The sequence below is a fragment of the Argopecten irradians genome, chromosome 2 (genome assembly GCF_041381155.1).
Source record: "Argopecten irradians isolate NY chromosome 2, Ai_NY, whole genome shotgun sequence".
Lineage (NCBI taxonomy): Eukaryota > Metazoa > Mollusca > Bivalvia > Pectinida > Pectinidae > Argopecten > Argopecten irradians.
In genome coordinates, this window is record NC_091135.1 from 19,730,008 (window position 1) to 19,752,423 (window position 22,416).

Here is a 22,416-nt window from a genome sequence, read left to right on the forward strand (position 1 = left end):
TTTCGCGTGTCTTGGCCAATTGATCATGTGTCATATGACGTAGAATCCTGGATATTAAAGGTCCTTTTACGTTTCACTAAATGTCTATCAAAACAGCGTTATAAACACAGGGGAATTTCGCCGTGTATCGGGTAAGTCTAACCATTGTACTTTAGTCCCAGGTATCTCAGGTCCTTCCTCCGCCTCAGAGGAACAATATCCACACGGACACCGAAGTGATCCGACCTGGAGTAAGGAGTTCCTGGAATGATCTCCTCCAGAATTCTCTAGAAAACATAGAGATGTAAAGATGGATTATTTGCCAAACAAGATCTAACCGGACTGATTTATAGCCTGTTTAAATAGGTTCAGGTTCATGTAAATTATAAATTGTTAAAGTATTTGTGTTTAAGCGGAACTTCAAAAATATAATTATTCGCTTAAATATTTTCCCCATAAACCTACAAGAGCGCAGAAAACCCATCATACAAATATGACTAGTCTATATACCTTAGTAGTCAACTTGATGTTGTAGTCTAATGTTAAATGGTGTTTGACTCTTAAAACATTGTGTTTTACTATTCAATGGAAATCATCATTCAACGATAACAACCAATTTATATAACAAAATAAAATAATTATTGGTGAAGTTTTGCAAATATTACGCTGTAAAAAGGTAATCAGTATCACCTCTGCTGCTAGGCCCCGCCTACACGTGTTAACCACGTGACTCCCTGGCTTGATAAGCACGTTGTCATAGACAGCATTACTTTGTATATCCCTTACGGAGTTCTCCACACAGTACGTACATCGACCGTCTATATCTATGTATGGTGAGGTAAATCCTTCGTTAGTGTACAGCTGATATGATGCTGAAAATAAAGATATAAATATGTAACAAGTGTATGATGTACTCGTCTTGACCTTAATTAGATGCTATCTATTGCTCGTGGAATCGACTTGACAGGTCACCGAAATTCTTCATTGATTCAAAATATGTAAGAATTATTCTCAATATCTCTTGATTTTCGCGAAGAGTTTATAAAAAAGGTTTTTCCGTGCGTTATTTATTGGTGACTTCATAGACCCAAAATATATAGAGAATAATGCTTATAATTTAATTTGAATAACTCATTGATGTAATTAGCAATTATTTTTTTCGTGCTTTTGCTTACTTTTACAATGATACAAATTCAACTGTGGCGCATTGGTATCTTCCCAATAGTTCAGTTTAGCCAATGGCTGCCGCTTTAAAAATATACCGCGAAAAGGTCATGTATGTATGACGTCATAATATTGACGTGTAATTTTTTCGGTCTATGAAAAATAACCTAAAAACTCTAATCAATAGAAATAAGTGGCACATATGAAATTAAATGATTACCCTGGAGTAATGTAGCAGCGATAAGAGAAGATACGTTTGGACTGGTGTTTAGATCACCAACTATGACCGGGGATCGTCCAGAGCTCTTGGCCAAAGCTGTTAGATGTCGTGATTCTGCCAAATTCTGCTCCGCCCAATTGGAGTATATATTTTGTTCTCGTAGCGTATCTAAAATATATTATATAAGTCGAATGTTTCAAAACAAACAAGTAATTTATAATTTGACCAAATTTCTCTCAATACTGTGAGAATTAGACATAAAAAGCGACCAGAATTGAGCATTTGTTCAGTAAGGTAAAGCTTTATCCTGATAATACATCTTTATACGTACATTCATAGTACACGGGGCCCAGGAAAGCCGTTTGGTGTGTGCATATCACTGTTCCGATACCGGAAATCTGTAACCAAACAGCAAATATTACAAAATCACTTGATCAACCCCAAAAGGGAAAAATGGTGTCGTCATTTGTAACGTCGCTTCTCATTGGTTAATTGACGACGGCGTAATGATTTCATATAAAAGAGTCCTAAAATCAATTTGAAATTTTGACGAAATGTTTGTTTTAGTAAACTGAATCATGAGGTGTTGTGAATGTACTTAACATAATACGCATGTGAAAGGAAAGACAACTTTATCTTAAACTGAGAATATAAGCAGTTCCCAGCGCAAAACAATACGTGATATCATTGAATAATGCGACGTTACCATGGCGAAATTTGTTGATTTCTTTCCCTATCTAAAGGGTGTGACAACGAAATCACAATCCGAGGGGTAATTCAGGAATGTCCAATCCGAGGCTTGCCGAGGTCTGGGCATTCAGGAATTTCCCTGAGGATTGTGATTTTGTTGGCACACCCTCATAGGTAGGAAATGATTCTTTTTCTCCCATATAAACAAGAAAAAGAAGAATTGTGCTTGCAAATTCAGTTTATTTCATACCCCGATGAAATTAAAAAATAGTCACATCAATGCTTAAAAAATCATTTTAAAGTCATTTATATAAATTAAGAATAAATAAAGGCCTAGTACTGAGCCTTGAGACACGCCAGCTGATAAAGTCTTCCAAGAAGACTTATATCCATCAGTTAGTACTCACTGCTGCCTATCCATTAAATAATTTGTGAGCCAATTGAGAACATTTTCTTTTATACCATACTTTTTAATTCATACACAAGACCATCATGCCAAACCGAATCAAATGCCATACTAATATCACTAAAACTAGCATTGCCTTTTTCCTTTTATCAAGTTGCTTAAGTATTGTATCATAAACAGATAAGAGTTGATTTACAGTGGAGTCTTTAAAAAGAAATCCTGACTGATTTTTTAATTATGTTATCAGATGATAGATAATTAATGAGATATCTAAAAATTATTTTCTCAAGCAATTTGCTAAATAATAGTGTGACAGAAATAGTCTATAATTAGATGGTTCACTATCCTTTCCTTTTTCTTTGTAGATAGCTGTAATATTAGAGTTTTTAGATTTTTTTCCAGATTTAAGGTAGATGTCCAAGTTCAATTGATTTAATAAAAAGAATATCTAACGGTATAATAAGTGATTCAGATACACCTTTGAAAAATAGGGTGAATTGAGGCAGGACCTGGAGGTTTTTCCACATTGATGAAATGAAGCTAGTCAAATATCATGTTCAGTGGTAGCAGTATTTGATAGTTCATGGGGACATAGATAGTGTCCTGTGTAGAGACTAAATTACTTATTCGAAAAAAGATAAATGATAACATTTTGTATTAATACCTCTATCAGTTTGAGATATTAGTGGCTTGCTGATAACTCATTATTGTTATAATAAACTACCCTACAGAATCGCAAGGCTAAGTTTTCAGTGAGCAAACAAAGGAAAGTAAAATATCAAGGTTTTTAAACTGAAGGTATCAAGTGTATATCAATTTGAGATGATCACATTTCAGCCATGTAAACTTCAAATGGCAATATCTGTATGATATTCAACTTACCTTTGCGGAAATGTATCCTCTCGGCAATAACAGCTTTAGAGATGGATCCTCAAACATCTTGTATTGTACACTGAATACCTTCCGTTTGCTGATCAGCATTATACCGGGGAGGTTGATGGCACCAGGGTCCAGGATACATCTTGTTCTCATACTTCTGTTGTCTAACGCGAGACATGTTATACACGACTGACTCTCTAAACCAATTCTACAGGTAGAAAATGCACAATCGATGAATTCTCCCACAGACACGTTTCCACATATTGTAAACATGCATCGCAGTACGCCATTTCTTGCGGCGGCTGCACAAGGTGCTGTCTTTTGGCCATTGTTGTCTCTCTCCTGTGTTAACGGCATATATAGGGAAGTGATATCGGATCCAAGACTGTTTTTGATTGAGATCAGATCATTGCCATAGTAAACCTACAAAATTATGAAAATTTGATCTTTATAAATCTGCAAATGATATTGACACAACGGCATGCAATACATGGAACGTAACGAGAAATTTTTCTTTCTGTAACGTAGAAACCCCTAAAATTGAAAAATATATGTTATAACCAAATAAGATTTAGCTCCAAGTGTATAAATCTATTTTGCTAAAGATTAGAAAATACATCAGTTAATACAATTGGACAGAAACAATAGCGCCGAACCCTACGAACCTCCTGAAGACACATAACGTCATAATCAATATGGCGGATGGATTGTATAACTGGTAGTCTCCGTGTGTCGTAGGCTGGGACGCTGTCTGATAGACCCGCATTGAAACTCACGATTTTGATTCCCTGGAGTCGACTCACAAAACAAACAGAAAACATGAACAATTGACCGAATAACGCATGACATCGATATATCAGGAGAGTCATCTTATGATGTTATGTTCGGAACAAAGCAGAAATTAAATGATGCAACAGACTGAACTACATCCAATGTTTTTGAAAAGACCTGAAATGTAAATTGTTTAAATGTATGGTAGTTGATGAATAATGCATATCATCAATCTGATTAAAATACAAGTCACTAACACGCCATGAAGTAATGTACAATGGTGATCTGTATTTTATTCAGATTGGTATATCATATATTGCATAATCATTAACGACATTCAATATTAAAAACTTAAATGTATTGTTATAAAAGAAGACTCACTTGTGATGCATGACCTAGAAATTTATATGAGACATTGACTTATGCATCTTTTTAATAACTAAGGTCGGCATTGCTTATTCAAGAAAAACCACATCGCCTTTGTTACAGGGATGTAAAGAATTTTGAGAAAAAAAATCTAATTTTGTTTATTTAGTGGATTCCAATAGCGTAAATAGTTTGTTTTGGTTTATGATATTAATGTCCTATTAACAGTCAGAGTCATTTAATTAAGGACGGCCTTTCAAGAGTTGCGGTGTATATATGTCTGTGTGTTTGGGAGGTTGCGGTATTTTCGTGTTGTTTTTCCTTGTAATAGAAGAACTCTTGCCCTTTTTAGGTCACCTGAGACGAAGTGACCTATTCTAATCGCCTTTTGTCCGTCGTCGTCCGTCGTGCTGAAATTTTGCAGAAACCTTCCATGGCCAAAGGTCAACCAAAATTGTTGAATTATATGGTCCCAGCCCCCCACCCCCCAGGGGCCGGAGGGGTGGGGCCAAAATAGTTGAAAACTTCAAAAATCTTCTTATGAAATTCCAGAAATGGTAAATCAAATGCTCTTCATAGATGGAAGGATCTTAAGGTCCCTTACAAAAATTGTGAAATATATGACCCTGGAGTCTCATATTCCCCTGGGGAGTGGGGGAAGTTTACTATAGAGAAAAACCACATTACTTGCTCAATATCCATAGGAAGTGAGCCAAACTTTGTTAGAATTATTAGCCTGAGATAATATTTTAAAATCATATCCATATTGGTCCTGTCCGACCCCCAGGGGCAGAGGGGCGGAACTAAAAGTGGTCAAAACGACTAACATTTTAATTATCAATCAGAATCTTTTTCTGAATTCACAGATTTGATGAAACCAGATACTCTTCATAGATTAAAAGGTCTAAAGGCCCTTTACAAACATGTTAATTTCATAACACTTGGGATCTCAGATTTTCCCCTGGGGAGAGGATCAAATTTACTATGTTTTATACAGAAAAACACTTTTATGAACATTATTTGCTCAATTTTGATAGGAAATGAGTCATACCTGGTTAGAATTATTAACCTGAGATATAGCATTTTGACATATCTATGTACGTCCTCGCTGACTCCCAGGGACCAGTGGACCAGAAGGGCGGGGCCAAACGCGGTCAAAATTTCAAAAAAATCTTCTCTTGAATTCACAGATTTGATGGAACCAAATTATTTCCATAGATTAAAAAGTCAAATTTATAAAATCACTAACTGATTCCAAGGGCCTGATAGGCCAATATATAGTGTTTATATGTCTTTGTTTCATTCTGAATCCGAACTCAGGTGACCGCTAAGGCCCATGGGCGTCTTGTTATAGTGCTACCACACTGAAACATGCTTCCGATGACACCGAACAACCACATTCAATCCGGTCACGTTATACTGACATCGGGAGAACCAGTCGTTCAATTCCCTTCATGCTGAGCTCTACGAAGGATGGATTATACTTCAGGGACGAGCTAAAATCACGAAAAGTAATCGCTACCACAAAGTAGAACTTATTATATATTTTAACGATAGAGGATACGTCTGTCTAGGTTAAACTAATGAACTAGAAATGCATAACTGACGTAGTATTTATTCATTTATCTTGATGTATGGCCGTCAAATGTAATCTCATGACCCTGTCAATAAGTGGTTACATTAAACAGAAACATATATGCATATATTATTATGGTGTAACCCTGTCAGCGTAAGCTATAGAAGATGGAGGTATTCTTGATGAAAATGGTATACTTATTACAATAAATGCATCAATACATAGTGAAGTGTATTTATTCCTCTTCATATTATCGAATGCATCATTTGTTTGGTTTGTGGCTAAATATTCTAAAAAAATAAATCTAAATCTAACCATTGAACAATTCAAAGTAGTAGGCGAACAAATGAACCAGTATTCTGTTAATGAACAACGATTAAAAATGGAATATGTTTACATTGTACATGCATATGAACTGCTGTTTTCCTATTTTCTCATTGTCCTCCACATTGTTGCAAGGATCGTCCCGTTTTACTAAATGTCTATCAAAACAGCGTTGTAAACACAGGGGAATTTCGCCGTGTATCTTATAAGTCTAACCACCAGGTGATTTTACTACAGTCCCAGGTATCTCAGGTCCTTCCTCCGCCTCAGAGGAACAATATCCACACGGACACCGAAGTGATCCGACCTGGAGTAAGGAGTTCCTGGAATGATCTCCTCCAGAATTCTCTAGAACATAATTGTTTAAAGTTAGTGCTAAACGATATCATTTGATATTCACTTGTATCCATGACTACAAATCTGATCAAAAACCATATCTTCAATATGTTTAGGCTTTGAAGATATAATCAAAGCGTAAGTAAAATTCAAATTATAATTTGAGCATAAAAACAAATACATCTGTAGTTGAAGTCATCATCAATAAACGTATTGAAGATAATGACTGTAAAGATGACTACTTAGTGCTACAACTATCAATAAAACACATACTGTCGAATATGATATTTAATGTAGTGTACAGGTAATAATCGATAGCGGTGCTTGAGAAACTTCAAAGCTCCAAGACATTAAAGTAAGTACACAAACACAGTCCATGCTATGCAGTAAAATGAATTACGGCTAAAGTAGCAAGGTGCTGGTTTTCATGACATACATGTAATGTCGGCGGTGTCATTTTGATTCTTGCATACAATGTACGTATAGAGCTAATGAATATAAATAATTATGGATCTACTATCGTATATCTTGATTTTATTATAATCATAAGAATAACAACAATAGCACATTGACATGAATGTGTTTAGGTATTTAGATATATGGCGACCGATCCTTGGCTTGTTCTCAAACACTATAGCAATGATCACCTCTGATGGGAGTCGACGACTGCAAGTGTTGAACACGTGACTTCCTGGCTTGATGAACACGTGGTCAAGCATGAAATCTACTCCGTCTGTCTGATTAGATAGAAGGTTACCAGAGCAAACTGTGCATCTGCCATCTATATCGGCGTAAGGGGAGGTAAATCCATTAAGTTTATATAGGTCAAATGTATCTGAAGCAAGAATAACAAGCATTTCCATATATTTCACCTGAATAAGTCTTCTATATCTGTATGAACTAAAGTAAAGGGCCACAAGGCCTTTCTTTCTATGAAGAGTATTTTATTTGACCACATCTGTGAGTTGAGAAGAAGACAATTTTATCTCTGTTTTGCCCCTCCTACATACCCCTTATATTTCACAATTGTGATAAGAATTCTGTCTTAGAAGGTTTGTTTCATTGACTTTATTTCAGCAGTTTTGGAGAAAAAGTCGAAAATGTAAATTGTTAACGGACACACGACGACAGACACAAGACGACGAGAATATGTCACTTGAGCCTTCATATAAGGTGACCTAAAACCGATTGAACAAAGGTAAAGCGATCACAGGTATCAGGTTAAATAGATGCTTAAATGCATTATCATATTTAAAATATTCATAAGAATATGAATGAAGGATTTGTTAATATATTAATACATACATTTATCACATAATCCGCCAGATATCTAGTGTAATATGACCTGGATCAATTTTCACTGGCTGGAAATTTATTTAGACATCATGACAGAAACAATAAAATGACGTGACGTAGACAATTTCGAAGACGGTGGGACAAAATGACGGAGTCCATTGGATTTTCGCAACATATTTTGATCTGAGATTATGTGATAACAAGTATCTTTATTGTTTTCATTTCTTCTTCTTCTTCTTATTCTGAGATCGAGCCGTCAATGGTGACGATTTACGATCTGGGGTATGCGCAGGGGCGTGTGAAATATTATGTACCGTGCTGAAATTAAAGATTTTTTTATTCATTTCTTTTTGTGAAGCTTAAGATAAAAGGATAAAAAGTATGGAGTTCAGTTTGTTGTGAAGGCTTCAAGGATTGTGTATGAAATATGTGCCTTGAAGTCCTCTAGTGTTGTACTTTGTACTGCTGTTACCGGTAAGAGATTCCATGTGGGAAAAAGTTTCAAACATGACGTTGTTTTAAAATTTACTCGCCACTTCCCGCAAAAAAATATTGTTTCATAAAATCTTATTTGTCAACACTTTGTTAATATCCTATAGATGTGTGTATCTGAATTCAAGTAGTAATAGCGACAGTATATGATACTTAAATACCGGATGATAACAATTAATGGTTTGTTGGAGAAGTATCACTAGGATAGATATACATATATGTATTTGTGTTATATATTAAAATAGATATTGAAAGATAGTAAAAATAAGACTTACCCTGAAACAATGGTCTGATAAATGGAGAAATCATTGGACTGGCATTGATATCGCCAACTATTATTGCTGACCGTCCGGTTGTGTTTGCCGCCGAAATCAGTGCTTTGGCCTCTGCTATGTTCTGCTCTGCCCAACTTGAGTATACATTTTGTTGTCGTAGAGTGTCTGGTAAAATAGGATAAAAAATACGAAACTATGGATATCATTTTTCAAAAGGCGTCACTTCATTTAACTGTTTTGGTTTTGATTTCTGCCCAGGTGATTTCTCCCCATGTAATGCTACTTGATAACGTAGTTTGTTCTTAACCGATATTTTGTGATATCTGACTGGTAGAGTTAAATGCACATTTCCAATTAATGTGATACAATTTACGTCAACGAAATATCTATATGGAACGTACCCCTTAATGAATTAAAACCATCCTACTTTTCTTAATAGGAATCACGTGTGCAATGTTAATATAGCACATACATGTTTCCATTATTAAACACAACATTGAAATAGTAGTATAAACTTGCGTTCGTACATTCAATGTAGGCAGAACCGATTCTAGCGGTTTGGTGAGTACAGATCACTGTACCGATTCCGGAGATCTGAAACATGAAATATAAACTTTACAACTACTGTTTGAACCGGATATATTCCGGATTATACAGACTTAAAATTCTGCTCTGGTAAGGTTTAAGTCTAGTGAAGTCTCGTTTTAACATTAATCAAAGAGTTTTTGTGATTTTCAAAAACTAATAGCCCCAGTTTGAAGCAAGTTGCGATAAGAAAAACATGTAAAACAATCACACTCCTATTGCTTGTAGATTTTTATACACAAAATTAAAGAAAGGACCAATTTTGCGGCTATTTCGAAAAGGTGCATTTCATACACTTTGTAAAGAGGTGAAATTTCACACTTTTTTTGCTTCAAGATTTTTTTTATTAACTCGCCGGTGCTACAACATGTTTAGCTATATGAAGTTAATTTTTGCAGTAGATCTGCAATGACAATTATAAGCATTTAAGATTGGAATCATAACCTATTGCTTTTAAATTTCAAACTTTTTTCTTTTGGACTGCAATATTTTAGAAAATGTTGTTCATCAGAACTTTTTCTATGAAGCGTTGAATCTGCCAAAAATTGAGAAAAAAATGTATTTTCAAGGGGTAGGTAACATAAAATTATACAGTTGTGACGCTTTGTATTATTGGAAATCTTTTCCCTTTTGGTAGTACTATTCTTCTTCCAAACGGCACCCTTTAAACCACCCCACGCTTGGCCTTCAGTTGAGCGTTACACTGTGAAGTAGGCTCTGGGTCCTATCCCCTGGCGAAGACACGTTATAGTCTATAAAAGTGGAAGTTTACTGCTTAGTTCTCAGCATAAAGGAAGTGGGACGATTGGTTTACCCGCTATTAGTATGATATGATCGGGCAGAACATGCTTGTTGGGTGTCTTCGGCATGCTTCAGTTAGGTATAAAAAGGACAGAGTTCTACTATAACAAGGAGACAACACGGATATACCGCATCCTTGCACAACATTCACACACTGCAACACTTTTCACATAGCCACTCATGTAAGATCCTCTATTTATTGAACAAGAATACAACAAAACATACATGTCGTGAGATGCTGTATTCGGAAACAAAACAAGCGTACTTAAATTAAACCGTCTTCATATACGGGTACATTGTATATACAAAATGTAACACAAGCGATTTGACAGTGCTGATAATCAAACCTAGTAAAACAAACAACACCTTTGCGGAAATGTATCCTCTCGGCAATAACAGCTTTAGAGATGGATCCTCAAACATCTTGTATTGTACACTGAATACCTTCCGTTTGCTGATCAGCATTATACCGGGGAGGTTGATGGCACCAGGGTCCAGGATACACCTTGTTCTCATACTTCTGTTGTCTAACGCGAGACATGTTATACACGACTGACTCGCTAAACCTATTCTACAGGTAGAAAAGGCACAATCGATGAATTCTCCCAGAGTCACGTTTCCACATATACATCGCAGTGCGCCATTTCTTGCGGCGGCTGCACAAGGTGCTGTCTTTTGGCCGTTGTTGTCTCTCTCCTGTGTTAACGGCATGTATAGGGAAGTGATATCGGAACCAATACTCTCTTTGATTGCGATCAAATCATTGCCATAATATATCTGGAAATGGATGGTTGTCAGCAGTTACATGTGTAGTATTAATTATATTGTACGTTATAACGTTATAGAAAATGAAACAAGTTTTGTATATAAGAATGAGAATTAAAGTTCTTCGTTCATAAAACAATTACGAAATGAGATTCTCTTCATACTTAAATGATAACAATTTCTTCTTTACTTCTTTAAGACTGTATTAAACAATGTTATGCATAAAAATAATCTCCCTACACAAGCATTACCACACCCAAATCAACATACCTGGTAAGGTCAGATTTGTGTTAAGTATGATAATAAACTATTGTCCAGTGATATTTCTATTTTTGATCATCATAATATAACGTTTTTTTTTATTTTTTATTATTCTTAAAATAAACATTGCTACGATACTTTGAATATTTCGCCTCTGTTTAGAATCTGCATATTTCAGTGGAAACGCGAATAAACCGAAAGTAAAATGGCCGCCGTACAGTATCGGAGATCGGTATCTTGGCCTAGAATATTTTGATAATTTCCTTATCCTTCGTGGTGTTTATTCACGTACATTAATTTATACTACTGGTGAAACCAATGACATACTACCAACCTCTTGAAGACACATCACATCAAAATCAATCGTCGTAATGGACTGTATAACCGCTGATCTGCGTTCGTCGTATACTTGTACGCCATCAGCCAAGCCCGCATTGTAACTCACTACTCTGATCCCACAGAGCCGGGTGATGCAGCAAAGGACAATCAGGAACAATTAGATGACCATCCTCACTGTGTGTGTAGTTATCTACCAAATAAGGCTGTTAGAAATGATCTTAATGGTTTCTGAACATACAGCCGTTAGATATGATCATATGGTTTCTGAATATACAGCGGTGAGAAATTATCGAAATGGTTTGTGCATTTATAGCTGTGAGAAATTATCTTAATGATTTCTGAATACACAGCCGCTAGAAATGATCTTAATGGTTTCTAGATATACAGCCTAGTATATATATATACATTTACTTGTCACTTCTACTTTACAAACTAGAAAATGCAAAGTGAAGTATATGAGGGAATAACTGACACGAAAAACGTGACAATTATGACGTCACTAGTGTTGACGTGGTGACGTCAACTGATCACCGTCAAAATGGCTGTTCCATCTCGTGGATTAAATCGTCGTTGATAAACGGTTTTCCTGGTCTAGCTTATACAATGTTAATGCAGAGACCCCAAAATGAGTTAATAATGTAAATATAAGTATTAGTATCTTCATATGGCATATTTAGTCTTTATAAATGCCATCACTTTGCAGACAATCATCTCATAACGCGCGCATTATGAAGATTATCTGCAAAACTCTTGCATCTATAAAGACCATAGATGCCATAGAAAGATAATTCAATGCTTAAATAGATGCCAGAGCTTTGCAGACAATCTTCAATAATGCGCTAGAGCGCATTATGAGATGTTTGTCTGCAAAGCTCTGGCAACTATATAGACATAAATTCCATAAGATGGCAGTTTAATACTTCTATTTATATTTAATTTATTTTGGGGGTCTCTGCATTACAATTGTTTATGTAAGGCTAGGAAAACCGTTCATCAACTTCGATATACTTCACAAAACTTCTGGAACAGCCATTTTGACGGTGATCAGTTGACGTTACCACGTCAACATTAGTGACGTCATAATAGTAATTTTTTGGGTGTCAGTTAAACCCTCATAGACTTCACTTTGGCTTAGTTAGTTTATAAAGTAGAAGTGAAGAGTGAATGTAGATATAAGTAATTATCTCACGAAATCAACTTACCGGAACGTGGCCTAATTTTTAAATTATCACGATGGTAGCAATACGCCACAATCATTTACACCAAATATGTTTAATTGAAATAGGTTAATCAAGCATGACTAAATGTGACGGCTATTGTACTCACTTGAGTTATTGTAAGTGTAAATGTTCATAAATCTTTTACTAGACTGTCAAAATATGTAATCTGTCTAGATACTTTATTATATTATTATCAACTTATTATATCATAATGTATAAGCAGAATGTGGAACATATGAATATGTGGACTTGAAAAGTTAGTTTTCCCTTGTTTTATCGAAGCTAAATTTTATTTATATATGTATATGCATTAATACGATGGTTAATTTACATAAAGGAATATTAATTTGTTTAAGTTGGCTGATGATGCCAAATAAGTCCATATATAACTTGAAGTGAAACAGACAATATTTTATATGAAAAACCATGGCGTGACGCTCCCGAAAATGGAACAGTTTTAAAGATGAAATACAGAATTTTCAGTTTAAAATAAAAACTAACAATAACTGTCCTGATCCAACACAAAGGTGCTGGATAGTAACTGTAACAATTGTTATATGTTATTTTATTTTCTGTTATTATTATCTCTATTTAAACATATGAATGATGAAATTGTGAAAAAATCTGGGAAACGACGTCGTGCGACAGCCCCAAAACATCATATATTTTAAAGCAAGTAACTAATTGCTGAAGGGGATATTTTTGACAAATATGTCACTTACATAAATCAAAACAGTGTTTGAACTATCATGTCTGCATATTAATTAATTAAACCATGTTTAGGAGGTGTTCCATTTTGGGAACTCGGACCTGCTGGAACACGGGGCTGGACCTGGCATGCTTCAAAGCTCTCTATTTATATGTACTACTGACAAGTAAACACATAATTAAATCAAAACTGAAGACATCTATTTGTGGAAAGTCAAGAGAAAAATCTCGATTCAAGGACTTGGCAGAAAAACAATGTTTACAAAGTCTCCATGTGACTACTGTGACAAACAATGGGGTTTCTTTTTGTAGACTTAGGTGGCTGAAAAGTGGATCGGCAATAATTATACTGCACCATCTAGTTACTGTACTATAGAGTAACGATGGAGATCTTTCATATGACCTGTGTAATCTATTCTTATGTTTCTTCTGGAAAAATCTTTCTGATTGAATAATATGTTTCCATCATAACGTGTTGAATTCTCCAAACGATCGGTGCCAAATATCTTGAAGTTTCGGTTAAATTAGCAACAATGAAAATATCGAACGGATGAAATGATGTAGAATATAAAAACATGTCTGATTTCGTCTTTTATCCTCTGTCTCATGCTGATTTGAAAATATACATTTACATGTATTATGTGTAAAGTATGATTGATGCTAGTTTACTACTTTTCGACAAATATATTATAAATACTCGATCGTCCCTCACAATATTAATATAAAAATAATAATATATCTTATTAACGAGTCACCCATTTTTACAGCACAATTTTTTACAACATCAATTAAAAGATATTCTTCAGTAGTAAAAATGCACAGCCATTAATTGGCTTACGAGACACGAAACTAATTCGCTTTGTTTTCTGAATCATGTCACTATATACCTGCTTAGAATATTTAAGCATTGTGATTTCCCGGGAAAATGAGGATCACACGCTTGTCTTGTTGTATATCTCGATTCATATTTTACAATAAGTGATTTTGTAGCCGTAAATTATCCTAATTAAAGCATGAAACATTTGTCAATGAAATCTTCTGTTTTACCTTCAACGTAACCAAGTGATATGATCTGTTTTACGTCCGGGCACACTGAAGGGCTGATGACATATATACCTAATATAATGACATGATTTAGTACTACCGATAGAACATCCTGAACTCATTGGATATTAACGAGGATAGTAATCTATTTCCCGAGGAGCTCCGGATGACCAATAAAGCCCATATACAGAATGTTCTGCAGCAAACTTATGTGATGGTTATAATTAATATATGAAATAAGACCTGAGAGAAAAAATTAAGTATTGTGACATGCCAATTACTTTCTGTATTTGTTAGTGCGAGCGTACTTTTTACTGTATCATTGTTTGGTTTATCAGATTAACGATGATTTTTTATAAATTCATTTTACCAAAGATTAATTCCTCACTATTCAAAATTCATTTTGGAAATCTCTTTTTTGGCTATGAAATCATTAGGCCGTTATCGCAACCAGTCCAAAGCGACGTTACGGGTTTTTTTCCTTTATGGGCTGAAAAAGTAAATCTTTAAGCCAATGGAAATTATCGTTACAAGTTAAACTACTTACATGTAATCGAAAAAATCGGAATGTACACTCCACAAAATCTGCTTTATTTACTATGTTTAGGCAAAAAAATGTCTGTTTAGGATTTTCCACTTTTCTACGAAAATGAAATTAAAAGTCGTGATTTCGATCACAGACTCCGGTTCCGGCCATTATTTCAGAGTGACAGACACTTAAAAAAATCCTCCTGACCTACCGACGCTATCTTTTTGCCAATGTAACCCTCAACAGACAATTTTTGGCCTTATCTCCATAGCATCAAATACATCCCAGTAACCGTCAATACTGTAAGCCTTGTCCATTAATTTTAGAAGTTTTACGATTTTATGTTACATATACAGTATAGCAATGATCATATATACTACTACAGCATAGTCAGTGTTTATTAGAATATAGTTAAACACAACGTTTTACTTTATACAAAGTGTATTGATAAGTGAAATCCGTATCGAACATGACATGAAAAGCCAAGAAAAAGATTAATGTAAAGATTTCCAATGTTTAATTAGTCGTTCGGCATTTACAGCATATAATTAAGGCTACAGATAACATCACACATTCGGGTTAAAAGGAACAATATGGAAGCAATTTTAGTCATAAAGTCAATCAAATAATACATAAGTGTATCAATTTGCAAAACATAATATACTTTGTAATGATATATACATTATACCCATCGACAAACAGGGACGACAAAAGCAAGTATTAACTTACAGGTAAATAATAAATTATTCTATATCTCCAGTGAGGGTAATGACGTGTTAGAATAGTCTTATCGAAATCACAGATTTGAGGGCGTGAAGGAAGAATCTAATCATAGGGGGCTTGCAGAGTGTTTAACAGCTTATCCATTTATCGCCTGTCATGCCCAATGCGTTAACCGATATTTGTTTTAACTCTCTTAACCCCGTTTACCACTATGCGAATCTAATATTGACGAGGCGGTAAAAGTGATATAAGGCAGGGATGTCGTGACGTCATCACAGTGTTTCCTTGACGTCATATTATTCTGTGTAAAAATTACGTTTTCAGATACTTGAGATAGAGGACTTATTGATATCATATGATAAAAATAGCTATTAATAATGATATAAAAACAAATCCTATTACAAATATAATGCTCACTTGAAGTTAACGTTATTAAAAAATATTGGTCATTATATCAAATATTTAATTTCAACATGATTATCCAATATAAATTGATGACAATATACCCTTTATGTATTCAAATTGGGCGACACAAACAAAGGATTAAAACAGCCGAACATTGAAATCGTGAAATTTTGTTGCCATTTACCTACAGTATAGAACATATAAGTATAGAACATATAGGCATAGAACAATGGTACTCATCAATTTAATCTCCGATGTAAAGCCATCGAGAATATTTACATAGGTATGATACATTGATGTACTCTTGCAACGGTTTAGACTATATGAACCTATTATACGATTCTAAGATGTGAAGTCATAGATAAAAATTTCTAGGAAATGATAAATTGATGATATATTCTAAACTGTTGGAAAGATTATCAACAAGTAAAACACCGACCATTGGACCATGAAGTTTGCATTAGGATAAAACACTGTTATAAAGTGTATCAAATGCGTCCGAATAAAATTAAAGGCCCACTACCTTTCCGAAACGGCTTTTATTTTTTTAAATGGGAATGTAAAACAAGATCGATAATTTTGTAGAGTCCTAAAAATTATTAACTTACCGTTAATACTACATTAATCATCACCTTCTGAACGATTTGATTAAAATAAATAAAATGTTTATTTTCATAACGCGTGTCGTATTACATGTATGTTTCCCGCCGTCGTCCTAAATACCGCGCGGTAGTTGACTATCACTGCGCCAGACGGCAAAAACAGCTAATTGACTCTCCACTGTTTTCATATATTACGCAGGAAATCTTGCATATGTTTGGTGTCGTAATCTTATTTTAGATCATCGGTATGCATTTTCTGAAGTTATTAATGTTTTTTTTAAGAAACCTTTATATTTTGCTCCGGAAAGGTAATGGGCCTTTAAATATTAATTAAATATGGCGTAATATCGTAAAAGAAAACGACACATTTTACTCCGCATCATACTGAAATACTCGAATGCGTATTAGAAATTCTTGATAACAACGTTCCTCAATATGTGTTCGATAACGTCTAAATTGAAAACTCCATAACACTGTTTAACGGTAACTAATATCCACGACTTATGCTATGTGTCGGCAAAGTCATATCGATCCTGAACGTTCTTTTTAAAATCGCATCGATGTCCCCTTGAATTTACTCCACTTAGCATCGTTTGTTGTAAACCTCATCACAGTTACTCTCTAGGGACTGTTCTCTCTGAAATTAAAAATAAATATAAACTTTAACCCTTCTGCATACTTATAATATGACTTGAACAAAACTACTCATGAGAAGATTGAGAAGATAGAGTTATGTAGGAGTAAAGTCTGGGTTATCTCTCTTTGTACATAATGTGGAATCAACATAATCACAAACACACACACCCACCCCAGTCATCATCGCCATCAACAGAAACATAGCTGATGCAGACACATAAATGACATGTGATTCCATGATAGAACTATAATGTTCTGCTTTAGGATTTTTTCTTATTATACCTCATATTCAGCGATAATCAGCTTGACATATGTTATGCAACGGCTATTTCCTATAAACTGTTGATGTCATTGAATTTCACTGATAATGTGATGTTAGTTTTCTTGTCCTATCTGATCCATGTGTTGTTTACTGATGTGGTGGTATTTTCCATGTCAGACACAGATACTATCTAACTTTGAGTCGTTATATCTTGACAAGGAATTCAAGGTATATACTGCCAGAGAAAGTTTGAACATGGAAATAAAACAGATCCTTACCGCGAGCTCTTCAGAGGAAAAGGAATATAGGACTCTTTCATACTTTGGTTTGAAAGATAATAAACATTCTTCCTGAAGAATTACAAAATGTGGTTAATCTCGACTGTCATTTAAAATTATACAAGGTTCTCTAACACATAGAGCAGAACGGAAATATCTTTCTATCTCAGATATATGTATCCCGCCATTAAAAAAAACCCAGCAATCTATGTGCTGTGCTGTAGAACTATTACATATTTTTTAGTAGCATATCACCGAAGAATACTGTCGGATTCACCGTACCGCCGGTCACATTACACTGAGAACTAGCAACAAACCAGTCGTCATACTCTATTTCTGAGAAAGACACAAAACAGCACTTAATTCATGCTGCTGAAAGGAAACATTTAATAATAGCTTAAATTCACTAACACTTTTCAAATAATTCATTTTTCGTTGTAACGCGATTTTGCATGGATTACAATATTTTGTCTATCAAGTCATAGACCCAAAATTGAAACACATTTTCATAAAGTCATAAACAAATGAAGTCATCATCTGCTACTGCCTCGAATAAATACTTTTGACTGATTTTCATCAATTCACGCGTCAAAAATTCAGAAATGGTTATTAAGATTACCTGGATGTTATAAAAGCAGAAAAATGTAACTTTTTACGTCAATTTATGTGAGAGGTTTTATACTCAGGTTTATAGTCTACACCAAAATTATTGCACCGAACATCTAGTGCATGCTTTTCCTGTCTAGTGTGGCACCGATTGGTGACCATTATTCATACACTTACTTAACATATACATGCTATTTTCACTTTGACGAATCTTTTAAGATAAGTGGTTTTAAAACTGTCAGCTTATCGAGCAATATTCAAATCTTTGAATTATGTTTAGGAAATACATAAAACTCTATTAACTTTAACAACTACTATTTAGTCCGTTAGTTTTATTAGATGGATCTGTACATAGTATCTATAGTCGTGGCAGGCACTGGGAATGTTGATGAACCGATAGTATGTCAACAAGGGAATCAGAAAACGAGGGTGGAGGCATGAGTAACGATGTGAAACGCTGCATTTACTTTGAGGCATCGGGTCACCAGACTCGAAAGTAGCGTAAGATACGGGCAAAGAGAAACACATGTACTAACGCGATAGCGAAAGAAAACATCGACGCCAAACTTCAAAGTACCTTATTGAAGTCTTATCCAAACACGTACGTATCACACATTACTATGTCTGGCCTACATTGGTAGCATTTTTAGGAGTTGTAATTAGCTCAGCACCGTCGCTTATGGAGAACTTCAGTCATCTTATCACAATGGTATATATTTTTACTTCAGTAAATATCCTTGAACTCTGTTGTAAGTTCCCTTCGTAACATATCACGTGATTACTTGGCTGCCTCGTTTAATCATAATCGTTCTCTGGAAGGGACGTTACATTTTAAACATTTGTGCATATACATCTAATTATCTTTCTATTGAAAACATTCTCATGACGGTAATACAATAAAAAAGATTATTGCATATTTCCAATCAAAGCTCTCACAAAATTCCATTACGTACCCACACATATACAATTCTTTATTGGCTCCATTTTCCATTATTTCACTTCTATACTTTATGTATCATTACTAAGATGATTTTCTTAAACTCAATGGTGTATTCGTGATATGTTTAAATAGACTTAAAGTTTACATTGATGTGCGTGAATTAGTATATAATATGATTAATTTATATTGTGATATATTGTGTTTTATATTTGTAATTCTTAACGATTTGATTATGCTAAAATTTACAAACACCTATTACATCATGTTAAAAGGGGGGTATACTCATTATGAGTTTTGCTATGTTGTTTGTAAATATATCACAACGATTCATATACAGTGTAATATGTACTTCACTGAGATTGTAATCTTTTAATGACGTTAGGAATATACACACAAATTCTGACCTTTGTATACATTTGAAAAATGTTTGTTAAGAGTCACCACTATATCTCTGATATCATCAGTACCTCATATTATGTACAATGGACCTTACATAATTATTAAATCAAGCTAATTGTTTTATCTATATATCTAATTACTCATTGGTATGATTTGTACTTGTTAATATACAATATAACATTAATCATTGTGATGATGTCGTGATTACAGAGACAGTATCTTTGTTATATCAAATCCAGTATATAAGTCAAAGGGTAGTACAGGCCACAATCGATTATAACTCTTTGAGTTCCGTTTCCCTTTTGTTACCTCATTACCATAGCAATATTTTCGTATTTGTATTTATATAGGCGAGCAAACGGATTATGAAAGATTGCTGTAATTTGAAGAATGGGAGGCTAACCCTTGCAAACAATGCAAACTTTCAATGCTGAAAATGTAAAAAAAAAACAAAACACAAAAAACCCCAAAAAAACATGCTGTCATCGACCTAAATATAGTTGTAGATTAGCATGCCCAGTTGGCTTTATATTTGATATTTTTTCAATGTAACGTTATGACATTTAATCGACTTATGGGTATATTACATTTTTATGCCATTTATAAACGATCTAGGACACAGCATTCTCAAATAGCGAAGATTCTGTGTAGTCTGAGGCAGTCTCTGTTTAAATCAAAGGTCATCTGCTATCCCATGTCATGTATATAAAATCACTGACTAGTTGTAAATCATAAAACAATGGCTAGTGACCGATTAGAAAATTCACAATAAGTAAACATAACTAGTGATAAATTTAAATGTCATTTGTTGGCGTAATACATAACATTTAATCGGCTAGCAGCCAAATAGACTCGATATAAAACGACATCAAAGTATCTCTGGGTAGTAATTACTCCCAGGTCAGTAAGCATAAACATTTACATCCGGCTTTAAACACTGCATACAACCGCAATTTTATATTGTCACTATTGTTCAGAGTAACGACTTTCTGCAGGACTAGATATATCGGAAAATTCTAATGTGCATACCTAGTAAAAAACTAACATTTAAGAATGAGGTTACGTTCATACACTTAACCTGACTATGATCGTTTACGTTGTCAGGTTCAAATGCGAGAGAATCCATAAGCGTAAACATGGATGCATAGTGCGTTTATTTCTGAAAATCTCGTACACGATATTGCGTTTACTAGATGTTAAAGACTGCACCACTATATCGAAGAAATACCTTTCCCGGTCTGATAGTCTACTAAGTTACCGCTTTTCTCTGCTATATCAAAACAAATAAAATTCGGATATCGCGCTTTCAAGACAAGCCAACTCTTTACAATATCCAATTTACTTGACTAGACTGTATGAGTAAAAAATCAAAAGTCTTCAATTATAACTTGTAGATGTTTATACCATATTCAAGGCAGGGAAGGGTTTATCTGATTGCATAGCTGAAGAAATAGATTGCTATTTTATCAAAAACAAATGAATTGTGAAATCTGTGGTATTCTAATCAAAATGATTGTTAATGCATCAAAGATTAAAAACAATGCACGGTACAAGTAATTTACCAACTTCAATGAGTTTTCGATCAGATAAAAAAGATATGCATGGTGCAAATACATTCTTATTATCTGAGTTTGAATAATTATAGCAATACATAAGAAAACGTATAATCTATACCAGATGGTACAAATACTTTTTAAAACATCTTCTGAAGAACATTATCTTGTATGTATTCACAAATATCTGGAAAGGAGTAGTCAAAGCCACCCCAGGGACAAGGAAAGGGGTATATATCGTTACGTTGTCTTTATACATAGGTCAGAGTGACCATTTGGGACACTGACAAGCATGTGGTCTAACTCAGAGGTGGTCGCTAAGCCTAAGATTGGGAAATATGTATTTTATCCGAACCGTACGGCCATGTTAATAGACCATCGGGTTTAACGGAAATTTTCTGAAGTATTCCGTCCCCAAAATACATAGTTCGGCCCGAAGTATGGCACAATGCTGCAAAAACCAAAACAAAACCAAAACATTTTCTGTTACGTCAGATCATGCAGTCAATAATCTTATTTAATTATTCCTTTATGCTAAGAATTATCTATAGCCTACATGTAATATCAAAACGAATCATGTCATTTTAATTGTAAATTTGGCAATCATTTATTTAAGCTTGCTATTTAAGCTGACGTATTACTCAATCACATCTCAGATCAACACTAATACGTAAACATTTACATAATTATCTATTTACGTTACGTATTTACACATTGTTTCAATAACGAACGTGATCTGGGTAATTTCACAGGCGATTGAAATATACATCAAGAGGGTGAGAATGGAAGCAAGTAATTGATATAAATGTATCTTTCGAGTTTTCACTTAATGAACGGTATCACATGTATAAACCTAAAGAGCTAAATGTATTAATGATATTTACTTCAACAGCACGTTCGCTCCTGTCGAAACAGTATATCATTCTATTTGCCATGGGAGCGACTAATTTCCGCATCTGGTTCGTCTTATTTCGTTATAGTTAGGA

At 34.4% G+C, this 22,416-nt stretch overlaps 2 protein-coding genes and 1 pseudogene across 2 annotated transcripts in view; all 3 read right to left on the reverse strand.

Moving 5' to 3' along the window:
* The window catches only part of LOC138314759 (cytochrome c-like), a 90,939-nt gene that overhangs the window by 20,611 nt on the left and 47,912 nt on the right, over positions 1-22,416 (reverse strand). The window lies entirely within an intron of this gene.
* LOC138314754 (uncharacterized) lies at positions 3-5,026 on the reverse strand. The gene is made up of 6 exons (XM_069255250.1): positions 4,004-5,026; positions 3,342-3,761; positions 1,695-1,761; positions 1,364-1,531; positions 670-851; positions 3-266 (listed from the first exon to the last, which is right to left on the reverse strand). Exons 1-6 carry the CDS (start codon positions 4,205-4,207, stop codon positions 138-140), a joined length of 1,170 nt encoding a protein of 389 aa, XP_069111351.1. The 5' UTR covers positions 4,208-5,026; the 3' UTR covers positions 3-137.
* LOC138314756 (uncharacterized) lies at positions 5,820-11,947 on the reverse strand (annotated as a pseudogene).

Bases quoted from the DNA above. Each gene is read 5' to 3' on its own strand.
- LOC138314754 (XM_069255250.1), bottom strand. From the start codon at position 4,207: ATGACTCTCCTGATATATCGATGTCATGCGTTATTCGGTCAATTGTTC. The intron at 3,762-4,003 runs GTTCGTAGGGTT...ATAATTTTGTAG, and splicing joins ACGTTATGTGTCTTCAGGAG to GTTTACTATGGCAATGATCT. The intron at 1,762-3,341 runs GTAAGTTGAATA...GTTTGGTTACAG, and splicing joins GAGGATACATTTCCGCAAAG to ATTTCCGGTATCGGAACAGT.